The sequence below is a fragment of the Notolabrus celidotus genome, chromosome 9 (assembly GCF_009762535.1).
Source record: "Notolabrus celidotus isolate fNotCel1 chromosome 9, fNotCel1.pri, whole genome shotgun sequence".
Taxonomy (NCBI): Eukaryota; Metazoa; Chordata; class Actinopteri; order Labriformes; family Labridae; genus Notolabrus; species Notolabrus celidotus.
The window spans coordinates 5496777-5516796 of NC_048280.1; the positions used below are offsets into that span (position 1 = coordinate 5496777).

The 20020-nt window shown below is 39.2% G+C and overlaps 2 protein-coding genes across 2 annotated transcripts; one reads left to right on the top strand and one right to left on the bottom strand.

Moving 5' to 3' along the window:
* Positions 1-1429: 1429 nt before the first annotated feature.
* Positions 1430-4764, bottom strand: purba (purine-rich element binding protein Ba). The gene has a single exon (XM_034692537.1). It carries the CDS (start codon positions 4745-4747, stop codon positions 3788-3790), a length of 960 nt encoding a protein of 319 aa, XP_034548428.1. The 5' UTR covers positions 4748-4764; the 3' UTR covers positions 1430-3787.
* Positions 4765-7517: 2753 nt separating this feature from the next.
* Positions 7518-11335, top strand: LOC117819008 (histone H2A.V). The gene is made up of 5 exons (XM_034692194.1): positions 7518-7750; positions 9797-9874; positions 9986-10099; positions 10222-10351; positions 10497-11335. Exons 1-5 carry the CDS (start codon positions 7748-7750, stop codon positions 10556-10558), a joined length of 387 nt encoding a protein of 128 aa, XP_034548085.1. The 5' UTR covers positions 7518-7747; the 3' UTR covers positions 10559-11335.
* Positions 11336-20020: the final 8685 nt, after the last annotated feature.

Consider the following 20020-nt stretch of genomic DNA (forward strand, 5'->3'; position numbering starts at 1 on the left):
TTGCCTTTACACTGCTTGGCAGTACCTGCACCCAAATGGACTTGAAGCATTTTGTTATTCTTACTGATCTTGTTTCCTCTTGTCTAGATCTTTGCTTGTGTTGTTCTTGTTCTCGTATGTGCGTCGCTTTGGATAAAAGCGTCTGCTAAATGACATTGTAACATTGTAACATTGTAACATTGTAACATTGTAACCTCCTTCTAGTTTTCTTCTGCAAATGACTGGAATCACCTGCAACAATCCCTAAAGGTGACCTCTCTCATTCCACTCGCCACTTTCAAAAACGTAATACACCCCATAACTCAACATCACTGCACTTGCTTTTCAATTGCTTTTAAGTTGTTCACTTTTGCATATTTTTGTATTGTATTGTTCCGTCTCTAGGTCTCTCTGTATGTCCTCTCTGTTTTTTTAATATATTTTTATTGATTTTTCATGGACATACATTCATAAGAATCAGGGATACAATGTTGAATATAGACACAAATATCCATAGTATAGTCAAAATTAGACTAGAAAGGAACATCAAGGGTGCTGGTGGTACGTACCAGACACCACTAAACCAACAACAGAAACCTCCCCAAAAACAAAAATAAGTAAATAGAGCAAGTACAATCATTAGATAATATTAATAATAATTTGCAATAAGTAGGAAATTGAGGAGTGTATTAAAATGTTAGACAAAATAACAAAAGCAAACAAGACAAAAACACATACACACGCACATCCCAGGTGCTATGGAGGTTTCTGGAGGGCACCATTTACACTGTATCGGATCTTTTCCAACTGAAGACTAGACATAATATTACGGATGAGATGAGTGTGAGTGGGTGGAGCAGCGTTCTTCCAGTTCAGGAATATCAACCGTCGTGCTGATAGGGAAGAGAACGCAAGAGCTTTTTTCTGTTTGGTAGCTGCGGTTATGTTTGCTGGGGGTACACCAAAGATATAGCAGTGAAGGGGCAGAGGGAAATATTTTTCTTAAATATTTTAGAGAACAAATTAAAGAAGGAGGACCAAAATTGATCTAGTTCTGAGCATCCCCAAAACATGTGGTTAAGGGTTGCAGGCACTATTTTGCATCGATAGCAGTGAGGGTCTATGTTAGGGTACAGTTTAGCCAGTGCAGAGTTGCAGTAATGATAATAGATGTAATAGATGAGTGTACATTTTTAAGGGCTGTGTTTTCCTCTCTGTTTTTTGTTTTGTCTTTTATTTCTTGTCATGCCACCTGTGTTGCCTTCTCGCCCAGGTTGGGTATTGCAAATGAGAATTGGTTCTCAATTAACTCACCTGGTTAAATAAAGGTTAAATAAAATAAATAAAAAAGCTGCTACCTCATGACAAATTCACATCACGACACTTTTGTTGACCCTGCAAAGAGAGCGACATCCCTCCTGACACAGGAGGAGAAAAAGACCAACACCTCTCCTGAGCAAAAACCTTTTTTATTTCTCGTTGAAAGGAACTCGGTAGAATATTACAGCAGAACACACGACTGAAACAGCTGCCATTTCACGTAACACAGTACAGGAAGAAGGATGTAGTTCAATCTCATGTGTTATATTATATATAGTATATTTATATCAATAGAAAAGAAAACAAAAACTATTGCTCCCAGGTGTTGTTTTTTTTCATATTTCATATGGCATTTCTGCGTTAGTTGTGTCGAAGTGGGTAAAAAGTAAAATTCAACGAGAGGTTTACACACCAAAGGAAGTGGGACAATGAAAAGTGACGTTCCCCAAAGCACGCAGGGAACTTTGTGGCTTTTTTTTTTTTCTTCTATTAGGTTGAGAAGTAAACTTTAAACTTTTTTTTTTTCCATTGCAAGAAAGAAAACTTGAAACCGCTCTCAAATATGGATAAATACCATCATACAGCAATCAGAGTATGCAAAATAAAAGAACACAAGGCAGCTCCGCGGGAGAGCAGGCATGCAAAAAAAGATCATATCTTTAAAAGGAGCACTAAAGACAAAAATGTGGATGATTGCAGGTTTTGTTTGCGTCGTATGGCAACTGATGGAGAGCCAATCAGCGACAAAACATGGTTAAACAGGTGGACTGAAACGAGGGAACAACTCGATGCTATGTAAAGTGAACTGGAGTGCTGAGTGTTTGCTGACAAACTACTTCGATGAAGTCGTTGTTAGAAATTGCTAACATACTGTGTTATCAATTTGTTGTACTCTTTTTAATTTCCTCTAAGGAATAAAAGAAATGTTAGGAAAAAGCAGGTATGAAATATCACCCTGGACAATTGCATCCAAAGTTTAGTGTTTTAAATAAGCCACTTTAGGCAGCGTTATCTAATAAATGTCTTATATTTCTAAGACATATTTCAATATATCTCTTTTGAAAAATAATTCTATCTATATTTGATCTTTTTTTAGTAAGTAAATCTCTTTTCCAGTATATACTTTTTCTTTTTTTCTCTCTCTTTATGAACAGCACCCCACTGTGGGTTTTGTTTTCCAAAAGCACCTAATTTTTCTTACAATCAGACTGAATGTTGCTTCAGTCGTTTGTGGTCTGAGTTCAAGATTAAAGGATCCAAATGGCGCACCCTAAGTAAGTCCACAAGGTCAAATCCCTTGAGACCGTAGCTCAAGCCCGGCAATATTAAGCTTTAACTCAGAAACCATGACAAGTGCGAAAAAGCCTGAGCTCACCGTGTCCTCTTTTGCCATTTAACAAAAGGTCACAGGGTTCAGACGTGAGCCTGCGTCATATGAGACATCATCAGTTGCCACAAACGTCTCAGGTGCAGCACCTGGATCTGCACACAGGACCTCTTGAAGATGATGCACAGGCACAGGTAATGCTGATATTTCCTTAAAATATGATGGACTCGTCGGCCCTGAGACAAAAGAAGCCACGTGTGAGCAGGCCTCACCACATGTCAGCTATTGGAGCAGGAGGTTAGCACCTGAGGGAAGCCAAGGAAGGAGCAAAGGAGGGTGGGGGGGGAGTGAGGAGGTGAGGAAGAAGAAGAAGAAGAAGAAGAAGAAGGGGAAAGGTCATTTGGACTCGTTTGGATCGTCCAAATGAGTCGTGTGCTTGTAACAGATCACCTTATGGGACCTCGCTGGGCTGTGTGAATGTCCTGCGATGCCAAGGATGCCCCCCCCTATAGCTGAGACTGTGGCACTGGGTGTCTTGGTTATGTCCAGGCAAGCGGTCCCTTTACTTTTCAGACAAAAACACACACAAACAGCCATGGTGAGTGACGCAGGCGCTCCGTCTCACTCCCAACTCCTGCAACCTGCTGGTATGAGGATGTCACACGTTCTGCACTTCCTTATTATTGTGGCAGAGAGTCCAGGTCCAGGTCAGCATCAGGTGAGCTCTTACTACCATTGGATAGCAACCAGGAAGTAGGGCTGGTGACTTGCTGCTGCAGGTTGAGCACTGTCAAACTTAATTTGCTGGGCTACATGTGTGAGGTTATCAAATAGACAATCAATATATCTATATATAGATATTTATATATATGTATAGATATATATATATATATACTTATACATGATTTCATCAAGGGGGAATCTCATACAGGAGCTGACTACTGCAGTCCGCACTCATTATCTATAACATCCACCTAAACTTTAGAACATGATCTCTTATATAGACAGTAATTTCTCAGTCAGATACTTTATGTGTTTTTACTCCGTTGTTTTAAAGTTGGATTCGTCATGCACAGAATAGTCGTTCCTCTCTCTCTGTTTCTGTTTCAGGCTTTTGCATCATGTTGTCAGCTTCATCACGAGCAGCCAGCTCTCCGTCCATCAATCGTCGTCCACGTCGTCCCCCTCGGACTCCTCTCCGGCCCTCCTCTCGTACATCTTGTCCCGGTGCCGCTCCTGGATCTCCTTCATCTCCTCGGCGTAGCGGCTGAACGCGCCCCCGAACTTGCTCCACGCCTTGAAGGGGATTGTTATAGAGTTCCTGTAACTGGGCTTCACTTCGCTCACCCGCAAGAAAACTCCGTACTTGTTGGATCCCACGTCAAAGAAGAACCGCTTAGAGTCCACCATGATAGAGGTGCCCTCCGGGAGCTCGCTGTACCCCCCGGCCCCTCCGCCCCCGGCCAGGTCCTCCTCATCCCCTCCGTAGTCGTCTATCAACTTGGCCAAGGCGTCACGGAACTCTATCAAGCCCTGGGCAGGGAGCGCGATGGTCTGCCCGGCCTGCAGGCCAGCCCCCGGGATGCCTCCCACTCCGACGCCGAAGCCGGGGCCTCGGTTGACGGTCTGCCGGATCCGGAGAAACCGACCGCGCTGATTCTCCTTCAGGTCGAGGTAGTATTTGCGGTTCTCACGCACCAGGAACTCGCTCTTCAAGGCCCGTCTAGGCCCGGTGTCGTCCCCACCGGAAGACTGAGCGATCTGCTCCGGGGTGCTAGGCCCGAGCTGGGCGTAGTGCTCTATGAAGTCCCCCAGGTAGTCTCGGAACTCTGCAGCCACTGACATGGAGAGGGTCAGTCGACTCTTGGAGCCCCCGGCGCCCACCTCGGCGATTTTGATGAACCGGCCTTTAGCGTTCTGCTTCACATCCAGGTAGAAGCGTTTGTTCTGGATGTCCAACCGCTTCGAGGCCAGCTCCTGGGTCTCCGGTTCCCGTTGGTAGTGCTGAAACCCGCTTCCTCCTCCTCCCCCTCCGCCGCCACCGCCGCCACCACCGCCGCCGCCGCCGCCGCCACCGCCACTGCTGCCACCGCGCTCACTGCCACTGTCCCCATCCGCCATCTTCGCCACCAGCAGCCCGTTTCTCTGCGTATCTTTGACCCCCACCCCCCCTCTGCCTGCCGAGCTCGCAGAGGAAACCGGACGCAGGCTGCTGGCTTCTGATTGGTTTAAACACCTATCAATCAGAACGCCACACTGAGTGCCCGTGTTCTGATTGGTTCAAACACCTATCAATCAAAACTCCATATAGAGGGCTCGTGTTCTGATTGGTTTAAGCCGTTGTCAATCAGAACGCCACACAGAGGGCCCGTGTTCTGACTGGTTTAAGCAGCTGTCAATCAGAACGCCACACAGAGGGCTCGTGTTCTGATTGGTTTAAGCAGCTGTCAATCAGAACGCCACACAGAGGGTTTGTGTTCTGATTGGTTTAAGCAGCTGTCAATCAGAACGCGACACAGAGGGCTCGTGTTCTGATTGGTTCAAACAGCTGTCAATCAGAACGCGACATAGAGGGCTCGTGTTCTGATTGGTTCAAACAGCTGTCAATCAGAACACCACACAGAGGGCTCGTGTTCTGATTGGCCGATTAGTCTGCCCCTTATTACAACATTACAGCCTTCTGCATTACATTCGAGAGCATATTGTATTAACAATCCATAACAGCTCACCATGATGTCGGCACGAACTCGTTATTAGCGAGCATTTGTATCGGATAAATCCTCTTTTGTTGAAGAAAACTGTTGCATTAAGAAATTATAATGTAGTCCGCATAAAAGTAGCTTTATGTGAAGAAGTTCTGAGGGCACTTGATGTTTAATACCACAGTTAATTCAAGCTATGACTCCCTTATTGTGCATTTTGGTACAGTTTTGGGATGAATGCCCGGGAAGGACACCACTCTCTCTCTCTCACACACGCACACACGCACGCACGCACACGCACACACGCACACGCACACAGTCCCGCCTACTTGTTGGTTCCGTGAAAAATCAACCCAAAATTTAAGAACGATGTATCTCACATTCCCTATACCACCCAAAGCAAAAGTTGCACACTTTAGAAGGATAAAGAATTACTCTGTGCACAATTTAAATTTGAAGAAAATGTATGCCCCCTTTGTAAAAAAGGAGGTTGAGTCGACGAACCATGTTTTCTTCTTATGCCAAACTGTGAAAAACCCTCTGGACTGATATCCATGACTGGTTAAAAGTAAAAATTAAATCCATTCCAATTTCCTATTCAATAAATGATATAACTTTAGGTTTGATATTGAAAAATAAAAGTGATGAAATCTGCTGTGACGTAATTCTATGCCTCTCAAAATTCATAAAAACAGGACTATGAAATTTCCCCCCAAAATTGTTTTTTTCTAAATGAATTCAAAATATTCCTAAAATCGTTGAAAAATAATGAAAGGATCAAGGGCACTAAAGATATATGATTCCCTAAAAGAATTCCTCACTGAATTATAAAATGATCAGTGGTAGACAAAGTACACAGCCTCATTACACTAGTCAAAGTATAGATCCTCACGGTCAAATATTACTCCAATACAAGTGAAAGTTGCTCTGTCAAATTGTTATTTGAGTTAAAGTGCTGAAGTACTTGCTTTAAAAAATACTTAAGTATTCAAAATACTTCTTAAAAAATCTCAAAACGTTGTATTTTCACAAAGCACGAGTGCAGTCAAGAATACATATGAATACATTCAGTTACATTATGTTTATTTAGAAACCATTATTTAAATCTCTAAAAACTATACCATTGAATAAAAAGAGCAACTAAGCTACTGTTTATGTATGTATGTATGTATGTATGTATGTATGTATGTATGTATGTATGTATGTATGTATGTATGTATGTATGTATGTATGTATGTATGTATGTATGTATGTATGTTTGTGTGTATGCATGTACATAAGATAAGATAAGATAAGATAAGATATGCTTTATTTGTCCCCCGTTGGGGGAAATTTCTTTTGTTACAGCAGCTTACAACATGGGACAGGGGAATACAACAATGTACTAACATAGTTAAAAAATATAATAACTGTAGTGGAGATAATGTTGATAAAGTAATAATATCAATGACAAGGGTAAAATAATATAGAAAATTAAGAAAATAAAATTAAAAATGAGATAAAATAAAATAAAATAAAATAGAATAAAATAGAATAAAATAGAATAAATTATAATGAAATAAAATAAAGTAAAAATAAAATAAATAAAATATGGCAACTATTACAGATATATACACATTATGTACACTTCTATCTGATAAATAGATAGGTAAGTTATTGCACAGTCTGATTGCAGATGGGATGAAGGACCTGCGGTATGTGTATACATGTGCATGTCTATGTATGTATGTATGTATGTATGTATGTATGTATGTATGTATGTATGTATGTATGTATGTATGTATGTATGTATGTATGTATGTATGTATGTATGTATGTATGTATATGTATGTGCATGTGTGTACATATGTGTATGTATATGTGTGTATATGTATGAAAAAAAGGGTTGGGTTTATATTTTGTATTATTATTGTTTACTTTCTGTGAAGCACTTTGTATCTCTGTTTAGAAAAGTGCTATATAAATACAGTTTATTATTATTATTATTATTATTATTATTATTATTATTATTAATAATAATAATAATAATAATAATAATAATAATAATAATAATAATAATAATGTTTTTTTAAAATATATATATGATGCTCCTTCTGAATGTACCCATTGTTTGTTATGTACATCTTAAATAAAGTTGTGAAGAAAAAAACCAACAAAAAAAAACCCCTTGTTGGTCCCGTGTGCAAAAAGCAGGCTGGATGAACTGAGGGTGGGGGATGGGTGAGCGCTCTGCAATCCCTTCAGCGATTGGTCAGCACTCAGATTCGAAGTAACAACACGCACTCTGATTGGCTGCCCGCTCTCCCACGAGGGGTCTCATGCAAAAGATCTCCGAAGGGGTTTATTGTTTCTTTGCTTTCGGGAGCCGAAATTGTTTGCTATCTAACTCAGTTCCACAATCAAATACGAGGACGGAAACATGGTGAGTGTGACTCGGCTTCTACTCAATGCACTCTGACGCATTTGTAGAGATATTACAGAAATCCTGTTGTGAGTTTGAAGTGAAGGAAACCGAGCAGAAGGTGTGTGGTTAGAAGCTAACTGTCAGCTAACTGTCAGCTAACACACCTAGCTTTAGCATCTGAAGTCTGAGCTTCTGTTTCCACGGTAATGTTTATTCCATTTAATATATATTTACTCGAATACTTGGTGTTTAATCAAAGGCAGTCATGTTGAAGCTGGTTCAGTTTTATTCACTTATTGACTCGTCTTTTTAAAAAAGATTAGCGACCGTTAGGAAGCTAAGTTGTGCTAACATGTTAGCCTAACGGTTGGGTAAGTGTTATTAGTCAACCATAAATCTCCTCTAATCAATCAGATTTAACATTGTGTAATATAAACTGTGTGATTTATATCCCTTTGTGTGACTTGGTTGGAAAAAGGTTGGTTTCTTAGTGAAAACTTGCTCCCCGGTCGTCTGCTCTGTTTGCCGCGGTGTGAGTGACAGAGTCCCGCTGACAGCTTTCCTTGTTATTGTTTCGATATCTCCCTCTTTGTTCCTCTATTACTACTTTATACCTGACAATGTATGCCTAAATTAATCACGGATACCATTTCCTTCGCGTTAGCACACTTGTTGTTGTAATGTTGTTTTGTTTTTGTTTGGCGGGAAAGCGACAAAGGTTTTACCGGGAATCCGAAACGTTCGCATTGATATTTGAATAACACGCGTTTATTGTGGACTTTCTCATTGGTCCACTAAAGAAAACAACTCATACAACTCATGTTTACATCACATATGGTCACTTCAAGGTAGTCTAAAGTTGAAGAAACAAAGTGCTGATAACTTACTGAATCAGAGGCGGCTCTTTCTTATTAAAAAAGGTCGAAATATGAGATACTTATTATAATTTAGTGATTGAAAACATACCTGTGTGTTGGTAGAATAGAATAGAATGTACTTTATTCACCCCTGAAGGGGGAAAGTCAGGTGTCTGCCAGATACAATTAAAAAAAAATCACATAAAATAAGTAATTCGGGCGGCACTAGCTCAGTCCATAGGGACTTGGCTTGGGAACTGAAGGGTCGTTGGTTCGAGTCCCAGCATGGACGAAGTTTAGTAAGTGGACTGGTGGCTGGAGAGGTGCTGTTCACTTGCTGGTTCACTGCTGAGGTGCCCTTGAGCAAGACACAGAACCCCGAACTGCATCCTCACTCTGACATCTCTCCCTAAGTGCATGTCCACTGCATGTTTGTGCATAATTGTATGTATATACCAAAAACTGTCCGTGTAGCATGACCAAAAAATAACGAGTGAAAAATTTGAATTTCCCCCTGGGGATTAATAAAGTACGTTCTTCTTCTTCTTAATTCAGGTGTCTGTCAGCTCATCTCCCATTGACTAGACAGTTATGAAGCCTAATGGCTGCAGGGATGAATGATTTACTGTATCTCTCAGTCCTGCAGCACAGAGAGATGAGCCGTCCTCTGCTGCTGTTTCTCTGGTCCACAAAGAAGTTGTGAAGTGGATGATCTGTGTAATTTAGTTGTTTCTGCTTTTGTTGTTCTGTTTTAAAGAAGGTAGCGTTCTAGGTTATGTTCCTCCATATTTTACCAAGACAAGTTCAAATGTTGGATGTCAATGCTAAGGTTTCAATTTATGAGTCAAACGTGTGCAAACAGAAACCATCTGTTGTGTTCTCTGTAGCCAGGATTAGTTTGGGTCCAAAACATGAGGACACATTTTCTGATTTGGCCTTTTGAATGGAAAAACACAGCTTTGTAGCAAGGCAACAGTGGAGGAGGCTTTTGGGATGCTGTGTAGCTGAAATGAACAGAGGCTGAAGTAAAGACAGATGATGTATAAACGTCTTTAAACAAGTGTCGTGCTGTTGTGGTTTTCAGCTTCAGATCTGAACGTTTGAAACACTTAAGCTTCATTCATTTCTACAGATGTTCTGCTTCTTGTCAGAGTTCAAGCTTTTTATTGTTTCCTGTTAAAAATGTCCTGAATTCCCCTCCATACAGGCTGGTGGCAAGGCAGGAAAAGACAGCGGCAAAGCCAAAGCAAAGGCAGTGTCGCGTTCCCAGAGAGCTGGGCTGCAGGTAAACACTTCAAACTTCATATTACCCATCTTGATGCTTTTCATGGTTAGCTTAGAGGGACTGCTCCTTTACTTACACTGAAACCACTGTCTTGTGTCTCTGTTCTGCTAGTTCCCAGTGGGTCGTATCCACAGGCACTTGAAGACCCGCACAACCAGCCACGGTCGTGTAGGAGCCACAGCAGCCGTGTACAGTGCTGCTATCCTCGAGTACCTCACCGCTGAAGTAAGCCTCCCCCGTTCTGTGCATGTTTGTGATTAACACTGGAAGTCTGTGTTTAATGTTTCGGCACTGAGTGGGAGGGTGCTGTTTACATTAATCTGTGTTTGTTGTTGTTTTGCTCATAGGTACTAGAGTTGGCGGGAAACGCCTCCAAAGACTTGAAGGTGAAGCGTATCACTCCCCGTCACTTGCAGCTTGCCATCCGTGGTGACGAAGAGTTGGACTCTCTTATCAAGGCAACAATTGCTGGAGGAGGTGAGCTCACAGTTTTTATACACACTTTGTTGTCTGCAGGTGCATCACACCGACTCATGATGTCTTGGTGCTCCATTCAAACTGCATTTCCTGGAGAACAGTAAATGAAAAATGAATTAATCTCCCCTTCTTTGTTTGTTTTCAGGTGTCATTCCCCACATCCACAAATCCCTCATCGGGAAGAAGGGCCAGCAGAAAACTGCATAAACGCCATGTTGACCAGAAGTTTCGGGGCTTGGGCTTTGATCGGACCAGGAGTTCACATTTGTTCTTTTTTATCATTAATATTATAGCAACAAAGAGTGATTGTTAGATTTTGTGTTGTAATATTTTCCCATAACTAGAAGAAGTACAGAAACCCCGTAAGGACAGAAAACCCTTTGTATGTTATTGTAGAACGTTTGCCTGGGGGAGTTTATGATTATTTCAAATGGTGACAGTGAATTTGTTTGATTGGCCTGGGTCTCTGTAATGTTTTATACTGAAAAAAGAAATTGTTAAAACCTTTTTTATATAAAAAAAAAAAAGTTGTTTTGTGGTTATTTTCTTGAACTTACAATATTTACTATGACAGGTTTTTAAGGAGATAATATTGTTTCTTTGAAATTAGGTGACAACCGCTAAATGTGATATGGTGCTTTTTTCCCTGTTGACTTACTGTAATATTTCAACTGCACAAGCAAAGTGGTGTATTAAAGGTTACATTTTTACATCAAGATGATAAGATCTTCTGAAGCAGTTTGTTGCTCATGGTTTGTGTTTGTTCTTACCGGTTCATAAAATGTTAAGACTATAAATGAGAAATGTACATGTGATCAGGGGACAGTTCAACTACAGTCTTTGCCTCACTGTGGAGCCATATGAGTTAACATGATAGGTGCTCTACACGTATCATATCAACTAAAGAAGTCTGTCTTTTTTAAAGTATGTATTCAGGGAAATGACTGCATATTTTATCTTTCAATAAATACCAGTTACATGTTATTGTTGGCCTGGTCTGAAACCACTGCATAAGATTACATTCACAGTTTAAGATTTGTGCATGTTTTCACTCTAGTTCTTCAAATTGATGATAATGTCTAAGGTGTTTTTATCCGTTTAGAGTGGAGAATCCAGTTGAGCTAATTATAACTCCAGCATGAAAATAATGAGGCATAACCAACAATTACATTTGAGAAATTATGCCTGTCAATTCACAATCCACCAGCAGAGGGAGCCACAACATTTAAAACAAAATCCCATTCCCCTGCTGATGAATTAATAAGCACTCTGTTGAGGATCCTAAAATAAAGTTCTCATCCCTCTGGTTATTCTCTCGTCAATGCAGCAAATGTGCAAAAAAAAACTTATTTAAAAAGTTTTCAGGGAATATTTATCTGAGATATTAAGAAAAATGGAACAAGATGACATTTTTCCACAAAGTGATTTGAAGATATCTTGGGGTTTCATGAGTGTTTGAAATTTTTGTGGGATTAATTTGCAGAAATTCAGCAAGAATTAAAAAATCAAAACCTTTAATCTTAATTAAATTCGGTATGGATTTTTTTTCATACAAATCTTCTTTTCACACTCTAAGAAAATGCTTTGAAATGTGTCCCTTGAAGTATAAACCTACCTGTAGTTAAAATCTTAAATGTCTCTATTTAATGGCTACACTATTTATGAGACATTTTTCTGTAAGTGTGCATTATGTTGTGTTTTTATCTGCCTTTAATACTTTCTCAAGGATTGGGATTAGGATTTTGAAATAATAAAGCCCTGAAGCATGAAAATAAATTCCAATATAGCAAATAAAACAAAAGCAAATACTTTGACAATAATATGCAAACCACAGTGTTTATGGCAACTTGATTCAGTCTTTCTTTGCAGAACACAAAACTAAACTCTTAATTAATGCAAGTCACATCCAGATTAGTCCACAGAGTTAAAAAACAAGATCAAACTAATGAACGTACTTTTATTTTCTTTCATATATGAGACCACTGAGCTGACCCAAGAGCAGAACCTATGCTACATAATGAGGCATAACCATAGACTGTATAAACCAGTGGTGTCCAAACTTTTTTCAAAGAGGGCCACATTTGACATTGTCAGAATACCTCAGGGCCAGTGGCTCCTACTGAGACTTAGTAATCATAAACGTTGTATATGAAATCTCTATTTAATAACAATTATTTAACTTGTTTTTTTTATCAATATATCAGTAACTAGATAGTCCTCAGTTCTCCACATGCCATGTAAACATTAAAAAACTTTTCTGAATATGTTTTTCATTAGGGTCGGGCAATGTGGGAAAAATATTGTCTCATTATTTTTTTATCAATCAATCAATCAATCAATCAAGCTTTATTTATATAACACCTTTCATACAAATAAAATGCAACCCAAAGTGCTTTACAGCGATTGAAAACAAGAAAGAAGCAGAAATGAAACAATGGCAAGACATATTAGGGGAAGATAATAATAATGATAATAATAAAACTAATAAGAATACAAATTAAAAACAAGAACAACATAAAAGAAAATAAAAGAAAATAGAGACAAATGCACACCAAAATAAAATATGTGTAATTAAAATAAGTTAAAGCATCAAAATTAAGAATAAAATTAGTTAAAATAAATTGATTTAAAAGGTAAGGATAAGAGTTGAAAAATAAAACTAAGGCTAAAAATATCAATAAAACTGAGTAGATAAATAAAATTAAATAAATGAATGAATAAATACATAAAAATAGAATAAGATAACAGTTAAAATTACTAAAATAAAGCAACATTTAAATCAATATTACAGTAAAAGGTAGGTAATAAAATTCTTAAACCCTACATAAAAGCCAGACTGAATAAATACGTTTTTAGTTTACGTTTAAAAGTCTCAATATCTCTGTCAGCGCCTCTCAGATCCTCCGGCAGGCTGTTCCATAGTTTGGGAGCGTAGTGGCTGAAAGTAGCGTCACCAAATGTTTTAGTTCTGCTCTTAGGAACAGCTAAAAGAGAGGAGCCGGAGGATCTGAGAGACCTACCTGGTTTATGGCAGGATCACGATCTGTATTCATCACTCTTCTTTTGCATGTTGTTTTTAAGACTTATCTGACCAGCAGACAACATTTTTAGAACTAAATAATTATTTGAACATTTTGTATGCACCAAATTTAGATTTTTCTGCACAATTTCATAATTTTGATCTTGTCCTGTGTCCTCTTTTGTGTCTTCTGAACTTTTAGTGTTCATCAAGAACATTTTCACATCATGATGAAAACATTAATTTGAAAACCTGTCAGCTTTAAGAGTTCTTGAGTTTCTTCTTTATTGCCGTCTTGCAGAATTCCCAGAGCTTTGGCTTTAGACAGGTAGTCCATATGAAGCTTTTTGAGACATTTCTGGATTGACTTTAGTTTTGTTTGTGCTCTTGAAAGAAACTGCAAATGTAAAGATGATTCAGAAAGTGATTAATTTCTGTGCTATAACTAACACTATTTAATATGGAAGCTTGGGGCCATAAATAAATGGACCTTGGGCCGCGATTGGCCCCCGGGCCGTACTTTGGTCATGCCTGGTATAAACCAACAATTTCATTTGAGAAATTACGCCTGTCAATTCACAGTCTACCAGCAGGGGGAGCCACAACATTTAAAACAACATCCCATTCTTCTTCTTATTTTATTCTCTCCTTCTATACATAGAGCTCTAAAGGTGTCACGTTGGAGGAAAGACGAAAAGAGGACCAACGATTTTAAAATAAAAAGGTTTGAAAAAACAAAGAACAAAAGGTACAAACAAAACTACTGAAATGTACGGTGGCCTTGAAGGACAAAACACATTTACAAAAGATGACACACTTTTACAAAGCTGGAGACAATTTTACAAAGAACAGAACACTTTTTAAAAAAAATTATTTGACAGGACAGCTGACGAGAGACAGGAAATGTGGGGAGTAGTGAGCGGGGGGAAGACATGCAGGATATGGTTGACCGGCCGGGAATCGAGCCGGCGACCCCTGCGACGAGGACTGTAGCCTCTGTATGTGGGGCGCCTAGACTGCTAGGCCACCAGCGCCCAAAAGAATCCACCCCTTTAATTGTAATAATCTGGCTAAATCTGTTCAGCCCTTTTGTGGTCCATATTTTAAATAATTGGTCTGTCATACCTGGTATGAAATCTCTATCTTTTGTAATTTCTCTCAAATCCACTAAATCTTTGTGAAGTTGTTTTGTTCTCAAACAGACTTGTAAAGGAATGACCATACTGTGAAGTCAAAGAAGAGATCATTTTACATCTAAATAGCTGATCTTGCAAGTGGTTCAAATGTTTGAATGAGAATTGTAAGTTTGTGGACAATTACATTGAAATCTTAATTTTGCAGGGCACTATAAATGTTCATGAAAAGATGAGCTCAGGCTCTTTCTTTGCTCCATCTGAGCTCAACTTGAGACACAAAAACTGAGTCTGACAAAAACAAATGGATGAGGTTAGATTGAGAGAGCTCCCTGATTTCTCCACCTGAGCTCAAAAGGAGTCACAACACTTGGGAAATACCTGAGAATCATTTCAGATTTTGACGAGATCTCCTTTTGAACTGAAAGGGAGACTAAGCTGAGACTTTTTGGAGACATAAGCTGTAGTCTCATTTTACTTTCAAACAGATCTCATTGTTGTCTAGGAAACATAAATGAAACTCTTTTGATGGGAAGGCATGAAACACAAGGAAAAAATTAAACTAAAGATCAACTCAAAAGGAGATATACAGCAGATCCCCTAATAAGCTTCCCCAAACCAACAACAGCGAGAAGTTCAACACCAGAATCACTACTCCAGTCAAATCAATTCATAATAGGAAGGAAGAGTTGCATGTCAATTTATTCATTCAAACATATCACTTCATATGATTTGCACACAACACAAGTGAGTTTACTCAGTTGGTGAAACTCTGAGCTGTATGGAGTGTGAGGGCTTTTTACATCAGAAGGTGATAGGTTGCATAGGTTGATCCACACCTTGACTGGCCTCTGCACTAAACCACACAGGAAAAGCTTTAAATAGTATTGATTACAGTCACCATCACTACAAACATGTTGTCCTGACGCTGCTTCCTCAAGGCCACTGTGACTTGCTTTAAAAAAAACATTGTGTCTGTTTTTCAAGGCTGAAATGTGTTTCCTTTTTATGATTTTGTTTTTCTACATTTGTATGATTCTCCTGAAGGACATTCAGCTGTTAACTGTACTCTTAAAGTGTTCGATGAAATTAAAAAAAGACTCAAATTTAGCTGGAATCTCTAAACCGGCAGCCCGGGAAAAACGACAGCCGCCACACTTCATCAATATTTGTTGAGGCTTACGCTGTCTCAGGATTATTCCAGTGTTTTCTTTTGTATTGAAAATTATTTTATTACAATTGCATGTTGTCTGAAAGAAGATTCTCACAACCCCTAAAAAAAATCACTGAGTGGAACCAAAAGTTTTACTTTGAAAGGATTTGAAAATAAAATTTAAAAGATCAAGAGTGAGTATACCAGGAGTTTAAACTTCATAACAGGGGACACAACACAACATGTATTTATCAATCAATCAATCAATCAATCAATCAATCAATCAATCAATCAATCAATCAATCAATCAATCAATCAATCAATCAATCAATCAATCAATCAATCAATCAACCAACCAACCAACCAACCAACCAACTAACCAATCAACCAACCAACCAATCAATCAATCAATCAATCAATCAATCAATCAATCAATCAATCAATCAATCAATCAATCAATCAATCAATCAATCAATCAATCTTTATCTATATAGCGCCAAATCACAACAAACGTTATCTCAAGACTCTTTACAAACAGAGCAGGTTTAGACCGTACTCTATGTTCTATTATTAACAAAGCCCTAACATCAAGACAGGATCAGATCCAGTCCCATCTTACAGACAGGACTCAGTCTGATCTCATCTTAATCCACCATGAGCAGAGCACTTTGCAGCATTTAGCAAGTTACAGTGGCAAGGACAAACTTCCTTTAACAGGCAGAAACCTCCAGCAGGACCAGACTCAGGTTAAACACACATCTGCTGAGACCAAGTTTGGGTTGGAGAGAGGGATAAAGGGAGATAAAGAGAGAGAGAGATGATAGTGATGAGACGGATAGTACAAGTTGTAGCAGCTGGAGTCTGGCATGTCCACAGCAGCAGGCCGTCTACGGCAGAAACTCATAGGAACCTACAAGACAAGGGAGCTCAGGGACTGCAGAAAGGTCTGTGGTTACTAATGGGACAGGGAGAGTTAAAGTAAGTGACAGGCAGAGAGATAGGATCCCAGTGTGTCAGTCTAAGCCTATAGCAGCATAACTAAGAGTCATTCAAAGCCTGAGTCAGCTCTAACTATGGGCTTTATCAAAAAACAAAAGTTTGAAGCCTACTCTTAAAAGTGAAGAGGGTGTCTGCCTCCGGGACCCTGACTTTTTATGATTTATGTTGAGCTTTGTTGTCCTGAAAGCTGCTTTTTACTGAGTTAGTGGTTATGAAGCAGCTAAAGAGGCTTCTGAAGCAGTTATTTAGATCATCTGAACCCTTTTTATGTGAAGGAAAGTTCAGTCAAAGGTTGTTTTGTACACTTGTGTCATTCAATGTGTGCTCCGTTAGAGACAGTGTAGTGAAGGCCTTAACAGTGGTCACTAATGTTTTTACAGTAAGGATTCATTTGGGTCTAGATTTGGGATTAGACACCAGAGAAAATTAAAAAAGCAAAAACCTTTAATTAAAGAAGAAAATGTCAGTATTTGAAGCTACATTAGGATTTATACAATCGTAGGTGGTTGATCCAGATATTCTCAATGAGTGCATCCTGCAGGGGAAAGTACAGAGACTGCTGTTGGATGAACAGATTGTAAAAGTGTTATTTTTTTAAATTAAACTGACCTATAAGGGCTGCAAGTTTCTGTTGTTCTCTGACTGACACGTAAATACCAATGTATTATTTCCTGTTTTGTAAACTAACAACACCTCAGTCTCATGCTCATCTTGTTATTTCCTTTGCAGCTCCCACGCTGACGTGTTAGAAAATCTCAGTGTAAAATGAGCTGCAAATGATTTGGAAGAGATGAGTGATGAGGCTGTAAAAGAACAAGCAACACAAAGAATGACAGGAACAAGAAAATTGTTGTTTCTTTCGATAAATAAAAAAACCCTTCACGACTTTGCCTGAAGTTTAGTTTGTTCACGTCTGACTCAGTTTAATGGCTGAGATAATGAAACACTGTTATGGCTGCGAGGTGGCTCACAGCTCCATACGCTGACAGTGATGATAATGATTCAAATCAGAACTGAACTTTGCAACAGCAACAATAAGACCAGTGACATCCTGAAACCCAGAGCTGGGCCTCAGACCTGAGTCAGACTGGTTTATAAATCAAAGTTGTCTCCAATTATCAGCCACAAACGGAGGAGTTTTTCAGATTTAACAAGAGACACACAATGCCCGCTCAATCATTTTTTAGGTCTGCATATGCTGCGAGGTATATATATTTTTTCTCTAAAAGACACAAATCACTGTTTTACGGTTGCTTGTTCTTTCCTAGAAATGAGACTCGGCAGCCAAGCTGGCATCTCTGTGAGTTAATGTTGGCTCAACCTTCAATCCTAGCAGTTCTTTTTTGAGCATGCTGATATGTAACACCCCAGGTTCCGCTTGCCTGATATAGTGTGTAACAAATGCTGCAACATCAACTCATTATAACAGAAAACATGTAGCAGGGTCTGACTGAGGCGGCTGTTAGTGAAGCTGCTGCTAAATGAAAGGACAGGAGATCCCTCACCCTGGAGATGGATGTTAAAATAATCTGTGAAATTACTAAAATTTTCTCACAATCCATCCCGATATCTTTGTTACATTTCACGCCACCAATCTTTGTCTCTTGCTGGTGTTTAAGGAAAGTCAGGGGGTCACAGGAGCCAAGAGTCAGACTTTGTTATTATCATGATGATGATGATAATAATTAATAATAATATCAACCATCACCATCATCATCATCATCATCATCATCATCATCATCATCATCATCATCATCATAATATTATAATTAATTGTAAAACAATTATTATTATTATTATTATTATTATTCACAACAATATCAACAACAAGAACAATAAAACTAGTTATAATAATGAAGTTAATATTGTTATTATTATTCATATTCATATTATTATTCATATTATTCATATTATTATTATTATTGTTATTAATAATAAAAGTTTGAACATTGAATTAGTTATTTGTGCGTAGTGTGGTCCAGCAGAAGGAGACTCAGGATGGGGGTTCCGTCTCAGTGTTATCCTGCCGAGCTGATCTTGACTTGGGTTGTACCTGGAAGTAGACAAGGGCACAGAAGAAGTGAGCACAAGTTGAGTAGGAGAGGATAAGGAAAAAGGTTAAGTGCAGTAGAGTAAGGTGAGGGAGGATGGGTTGAAGAATCACAGACAAACGGTTGGAGTAGGCAGGCTACGTTTAAGTAGGCTTGTCAGGGGATTGAGGGTGTGGTTTAGGCGTGGTCCTACCGGGTAATATCAGTGATATCTTGATATTTTGCTCTTTATATGTCAATCAATCAATCTTTATTGGTATAGCGCCATATGACAACAAAGGTTATCTCAAGACACTTTTACAAACATAGGAGGTCTAGGTCTGACCCAACACCAAGACTGGGTAAGACTCAGTCTTACCCCACCTTAATCCACCATGAGCATTGCGTTTGGGTGCCATATTCCTTAAAAGCTAATAATAACTAGTAGAGCAGCGATGGGCATCTCTAGATAATGAAAATCCAAGTGAAATCTGTCCTGCACACTCTGTTTCTGACAGGTAATCTCAGGACGAGGGCTTGATTCACAGGAAATATGACACCTATCAAACAGAACATTTAATCCTGAGGATTACTCCCTCACCAGATTGTCACATCTGCAATACAGCAGAGGCTTTGAGGTGCTCATGAAACTGCTGCACACTGAGAAACCCCAACACACGCAGTCAAGGTTTCTGTGATCAAACGTGACAGCAGATGTATTGTCCACATGAGTGCGAGCCTCTGCGGGAACACATGAAAGAAGCAGCTGCCTCACATCTTCAAAGACGGAGACTCATTTGTTTATTCTACCATCTCTGTCTCTGTGTCTTTACAGTTTCCTCTGGGGGGAAGAAAGGAGGGTGACAGACGGAGGTCAGCCTTCAGTTCACATTCTCCTCTGCAGCTCACAGGGAGTGCCTGAAATTCAGCGCTCAAACAACAGCAGTGTCAAAGGTTATAATACAGAGATATGATTAACCAGTTTGTATTGATGGCTGGAGAAGCAAGAGTTAAAGTGAAACCTGGAACCTATTTGTGAAAACAGATTTCCTGGTTTTGCACATAGCACCATAATAATGATGGAAAAGCTGTGTCTTTTCAGAGATCCAGATCAGAAAAGCAAGCCGGCTCCTTCAACTCCCAATCGGCTCCTCCTCACTATTTATTAAAGGTGACATCACGCTTTTTTCATCAAAATATATTGGTCTAATAGGTTCCCAAAACATGTTTTTAAAGTTTATGCTCAAAAAAACACTTTGAAATCAGATTTTGGTCTGCCTTAAAAACCCTCTTCTTCAGCCCTCCTCAGAACAGTCTGTTTTCTCTCTGACCACG